The 5,827-nt window shown below is 41.4% G+C and overlaps 2 protein-coding genes across 2 annotated transcripts; one reads left to right on the top strand and one right to left on the bottom strand.

The window, feature by feature from the left end:
• Window positions 1-926: 926 nt before the first annotated feature.
• On the top strand, window positions 927-1,853 carry LOC108380105 (attacin-B-like). The gene is made up of 2 exons (XM_017636474.1): window positions 927-1,365; window positions 1,432-1,853. Exons 1-2 carry the CDS (start codon window positions 1,046-1,048, stop codon window positions 1,835-1,837), a joined length of 726 nt encoding a protein of 241 aa, XP_017491963.1. The 5' UTR covers window positions 927-1,045; the 3' UTR covers window positions 1,838-1,853.
• Window positions 1,854-4,626: 2,773 nt separating this feature from the next.
• Window positions 4,627-5,745, bottom strand: LOC108380104 (attacin-B-like). Its single transcript, XM_017636473.1, has 2 exons — window positions 5,234-5,745; window positions 4,627-5,164 (listed from the first exon to the last, which is right to left on the bottom strand). Exons 1-2 carry the CDS (start codon window positions 5,467-5,469, stop codon window positions 4,765-4,767), a joined length of 636 nt encoding a protein of 211 aa, XP_017491962.1. The 5' UTR covers window positions 5,470-5,745; the 3' UTR covers window positions 4,627-4,764.
• Window positions 5,746-5,827: the final 82 nt, after the last annotated feature.

Below are 5,827 nucleotides of genomic sequence, written 5' to 3'. Positions count from 1 at the left end.
TAAAAAATAAAAAGCAAATAATAGTCGGCTTTCTTTACTGAAAATTAAAGAAAAAACTGTAAAGAAAAAATTCAAAATTTATGCGCTTTTTTCTTTGTAAATTTTTGTATTTCATTCCAGAAGCATCAATACATCCTTTGCAGTACCCAATAATTAGCGTTGATGCTCCGGAGATGAGCAAACGTTCTAAAGGCTTTTCAATTGCTTTTTTGAAGATTCACAAGCAAATACATTTTTTAATTGAGAGTTTAGAGACCAAATAATTTGAAAAAAATATCAAAAGGGATGCTCTGCCAATAATACCTGTTTAATATGCCCTTGGAAGGAGCATTTTTTCTTCTGAGCTGTAAACTCATTCGAGAAATTTAGATGGAAGTGAATTCCTTTTGCATTTCTTGGGCATTTTTATGTTTTTTTTTCTTGGTTTTTCTTGAGAGCGGGATACTATGCTTAAAATACAAGAAAATTTACGAAGATGTTTCAGTTATTTAAAATGCAACACATCTTCAATCTTAAATCTTACCGGCACATAATGATTGCAACGTAAGTAAGTATTACAAAGTTCAGGGGATCTTTTACTAACAATAATGAAAGGCACGTCCCAAAATAGAGTACATACATACATACATACGTAGTATCTATACATAATTTACAATCAATACACACGTTTGCACAAACGTATTCCTGCTGTGCTAAAAAAAAAAATCCCACGAAATTCTAACTGATAAGAATGTTGGGCAAATTTAAGAAAAAATGCGCTTTTCTAACTGATGTGAACGAGAATATACATACATACTTACATATGTATTTATATGTAGCTTCCCCGTTTAGGGGATATACTCAACAACATATTCAAAGGTCCACCAAGTTGATTATAAGCCAATTGATTTCAACTCGTCTTATAAAAACTCGCAGCGCCGCTCAGCAAAGGTATCAGTCAACTTACAGCATCCACTAAGCCAGCAGCTTGACAATCGGATCTTACTTGGACTTTGCAAATTACTTCAAATTCCTCGTGGTAAAAAACAAAAAGAAAAATATAAACATGAAAATTTTCATTTTCGCAATCGCCGCTGTAGCTGTACTCAGCGCCTATGTAGAGGCATATCCACAGCGTGCACGTGCTCAACATTTGGTCTACTATCCACCACCCACACGCCGACCACGTCCTATCTTAGTGCGTGTGGCACGTGAAGTGGGTGTTGGCGGCTCGCTGGCCAGCAATCCGCGCGGTGGCGCTGATGCCCGCCTAGATGTGGCAAATGCTATAGGCAACCCAAATCATAACCTAATTGCTAGCGCCTTTGCTGCAGGAAACACTGATCGTGGTCCAGTGACTACTGGCGGTACAGTGGCTTATAATAAGTGAGTATGAAATAGTGACAAACATTTTCATCACAATAAAGTGGAATTTTGTCTTTCTCATTACAGCAACGGTTTGGGCGCCGCAATATCGAAGACTCACACTCCTGGCGTGCGTGACACTCTCACACAGAGCGTCAATGCCAATCTCTTCAATAACGGTCAACACAGCTTGGATGCAAATGCTTTCAAATCGCAGAATACCCTGGCCAATGGTTTCAAGTTCGATCGCAATGGTGCTGGTTTGGAGTACTCGCACATCAATGGACATGGCGCCAGTTTGACTAAGAGCAACATTCCCAACTTCGGCAGCCAATTGGAATTGGGTGGTAAAGCAAATCTCTGGTCATCACCGGATCGTAATACACGTATCGATTTGACCGGTAGCGCTTCGAAATGGACCAGTGGCCCACTGAGTGGACAGCGTGACTACTTTGGTGGTGTGGGTCTTACACACATGTTTGGTATGGGATAGTGTGGAGAAGTTAATTTGGGGTACCTTTAGTTTGTAGTATAAAATTGTATACGAAAAAATATTTATTGAATAGAAAGTAAAATATCGAAACTATAGGATTCTTGATTCTTTCAGCCTTTAGTTTTTATGCGAATATCGGTTATCGTTTCCTCTGAGCGTGTACCCTTCAGTCATAAGTTCAGCACTCACGAATGTTGAATAAGAAGACTGGAAACCAATGCAAATAACAGTCTTGAAGAAAGATTGAAAGTTCGAAAGACTATCGGAGTTATCGACCCAGTAGCCCAATAATATTACCAGTATTACAGTGTGCAACTCTGCTAATATTATGCTCAATTGTGACCACTTACAACGAGTCTTCCAATGAACTCGGGAAAATTCACTAGGACATAAATATTTCACAGAATATTTCTCGAACATTCCAAGTAGCTCTTCATCGGATGATAGCATCGTTCACGCTTCTGTGACATGCGTTAGACGGGAATATGATGTGAGAATTATAAGCCGTTATTTTTGTTGCCCGAAAGAGGACTTTACTGTTTGTTAGCCAGTTGAATTTCAAGGCACGTTTTGTCCTCGGTTTTTAGATAAAAACTTTTTGGGATTTTGCTCATGCCAGGGACTGAATATAAGTCCTACGGAGTGGTAGTATAAGCACCCCTTGTTACCTCTCCAAACTTTCTCGCTTCTTCACTGCAAGGAGCCTAACCTTCTCCCCTACAAAATCCTCGGCAACCCTTTTTACCACCAGGGCGACGAAGGTCAGATGGCAGCTGGGTCTTCACGTCGTCACCGTCCGACGGTGAATAACCCGAAAATCCTCGAAGTTACCTTCGATAGTCTGCTCACCTTCTCGGCGCACACAACCGCAAATGTCAATAAAGTACAGAGCCGCAACAAGGTCCTCAAGTCGCCAGCCTGCAGAACCTGGGGCAGAGACAAAGAAACGTTGCTGGCAAAATGCAAGGCAATTGGCTGGCCGGTTCTAAACTACGCAGCGCCCGTGTGGTCATCGGGGACTAGTGGGACGTAGTGGACAGAGCTACAGACAAGCCAAACCACGGCACTCCGGACAGAGGTTCATAAAGCAACCTCTGGACCTGTCAGCATATCGACAGGCGTTGAACGTCATTCACAGGGTGGCTCTTCTTATGCCCACTAAACCCCACTCAACTAACGCCTCTGTGCCTATGGACGATCCCTATAGAACCTGCACGCTTCTTGGGTCTCCCGTTAGTTGGGCTTGCCGACAGCGATTGAGCTACCAGCCGATCTGGGCGGGGTATTTGTAACCGCTAAAACAACAACCACAGAAGGTGGTCGGGGGTTCCCCCTCCCCCAGACCCAGACTTTGCGGGGCCCGGATTTCGCCGACAATTAAGTTGGAACATACAAAGTTTTGCTGAGTTGATAAACTTGATAACAAACATTGTTTTGGAGGGGTTGGCCCAAAATCATATTTTGTACCGGACCCGGATTTTTTATTGGCGGCCTTGTGTAGCGTTCAAAACAACCCACGGCAACTTGGTTTCAGTATATACCATGAAATATATTGTACGACCTGTGGTTGGTCCCTTGAAGGGATACAAGAGATTGGGGCCAAGCCGCGGCAGAAAACTTGGGCAACGAGATCTTTCCAAAAATCCGTATTTCTTTACCATATGCTGTGGTGCGTCACGGGACGTGATTTAACGAAAGTCATGTAATTTTCCTAGCATTAGGCGGCGAATTAGGGATAAGGTACTATCACCCCTTCTGTGGAACTGCTACAAATCCAATCGGACAATGGATCCGCTTTCAGGGGCAGATAGATGTACATACATCATGACCGTACAACCAATAGTGACCTATGGGTCATGGATTTGGCTTCGAGAACTGCCTTGGTCACGGTGAAGCAGTCTCTCACTAAACTGTAACGTCTGGCTTGTGTATGTATTACAGGGGCAATGAGCGCATGCCTTAGGACACCATTAGAGGAGCTATTGAGCTTGAGGCGCTGCAGATTACTATAGAACAGGCTGACAGATGCACCATCCTAAATTTTGCAAGAGATGGTTATGGTAGAGGCAAGGCGCTATCGGGCCCACCAGCCATCTTTCCCAGAGATGATTCGAATAGAGTAATTACACTAGTTTACAGCAAAAATACAATTCCTATGTATAATTGCTCGGTGATTCCAAAAATCGAGATATTTTTTTTTTTCTATTGATAACTTTTCGAGATATTTGCAAGTGGAACCGTTCTTTCTTTTTTAAGCTGAATAACGGTAAATTGCAAATATCTCGAAAACGTATCGCAGCGAAAGATTCTACATACAAATTGAATAGTGTCGTCTGGGGAACAAAAACAAAATTAAAATTTGTGATCCAGTGTTATTTTTCACAAGAAATTTAAAATAAAGTTTTTCGCTATCGGGGGTATATACAAGCCAGCACCACGCGGTGGTACACTTCACCAGGCCAAAAGCTTACTGGGCATATAAATTAAATATATATAAACTTCAAATTAATACTTGAGTATCGTGCTTAAAATTTCGTAAACCTTGATTTTGTAATTAACCCTGAGATCTTTGTAATATTTTAAATTTAACCCCTCAGATTAAACTAAGAGGTCAGCCTTCTCTATTCGCCAGTTGTTTTTTTAGAAAAAGGTGTGGGTATCATTTTTAAATGAAATTATGGACTGAAGTGTATATACCCGATAAGTAATTGTTGTTTAATGGTAAAAAAAATCAGCAAAAGGTTTGTCTATTCACTTTTTTACAAAATTTTATTAAAACGTTTTTAATAAATATACTCGTATAATTTTTTGCACATTTTTCAGCAATACATCATTCTTTTCTCAATAAATTAACTATTTAAATAACTTCATAAATTTAATTTTTTTCTACCGCTTCCCTCCACACCATCTATCCCTCAGCATACTTCTCAACCGAACAAATGCGTCAGTCCAACGCCAGCACTAAAATCCTTTTGTCCACTCAACGGTCCACTCAGCCACTTCGAGCCGCTGCCAGTTAAATCTAAGCGCGTATTACGATCGGGCGACGACCACAAATTCGCTCTGCCACCCAATTCCAATTGTCTACCAAAGTTGGGAATAGTGCTATGCGTCAGACTGGCGCCATGTCCATTGCTGTGTGAGTACTCCAAACCGGCACCATTGCGATCGAACTTGAAACCATTGGCAAGGGTATTCTGTGATTTGAAAGCATTCGCATCCACGCTGTGTCGGCCATTATTAAAAATATTAGCATTGACGCTCTGTGTGAAAGTATCACGTACACCGGGTATGTGCGTTTTCGAAATAGCGGCGCCCAATCCATGACTGTTGAGAAGCATATTTGTAATATTAATTTGGTATAAAAAAATAGGCATGTTTGTAGTATTAACTTACTTATTATATGCCAAAGTGCCACCGGTGGCCACTGGTCCACCATTCGTATTGCCCGCAGCAAATACCTTGCCAATCACATTGTGTTCCGGTGTGCCAATGCCCTTCGCCAATTCTAATCTTGCATCGGCGCCGCCACGAGGATTGCTGCTTAGCGAGCCGCCTAGCGATTGGGGATATGCTTCGATGAGGGCACCGAAGAGCGCCAAAGTGAGTGCAATAGCGGCTAAGTAATTCATTTTGAATTCGTTGGCAATGATATTCTATCACTTGTTTGCTGTTTAAGTGTTCTTTAAAATATGATCTGACTGTGTGGTTTGTTTGCTTTTTATGTGCACACACAGCCTGCTGTTGCAACTCGCTTATCATGGGTTGTGATTGCATACGCATGCAGCAGGCGCTAAGGGAACCCCCCCAAGTGCAAAGCAAAGCTGAGTTTGCTCTCTTGTTGGGTATTTACATTTCAATTGTTTAGCAAAGAAGGTATGAAAAATTAAGATTTATTTTTTATCATTTTTTTGCGATGCGTATTGACGCTTTTAATTTTGTTTTTTTGAATTGAGCGAAATTCCCAATTACGCTTTTTTACGGAAACTA

This window comes from Rhagoletis zephyria, unplaced genomic scaffold (assembly GCF_001687245.7).
Source record: "Rhagoletis zephyria isolate East Lansing unplaced genomic scaffold, Rhagoletis_zephyria_1.1 Rzeph_scaffold_18256, whole genome shotgun sequence".
Classification (NCBI taxonomy): Eukaryota; Metazoa; Arthropoda; class Insecta; order Diptera; family Tephritidae; genus Rhagoletis; species Rhagoletis zephyria.
The sequence above is the reverse complement of the archived record's forward strand: the minus strand, read 5'-3'. Positions and strand labels throughout refer to the sequence as shown.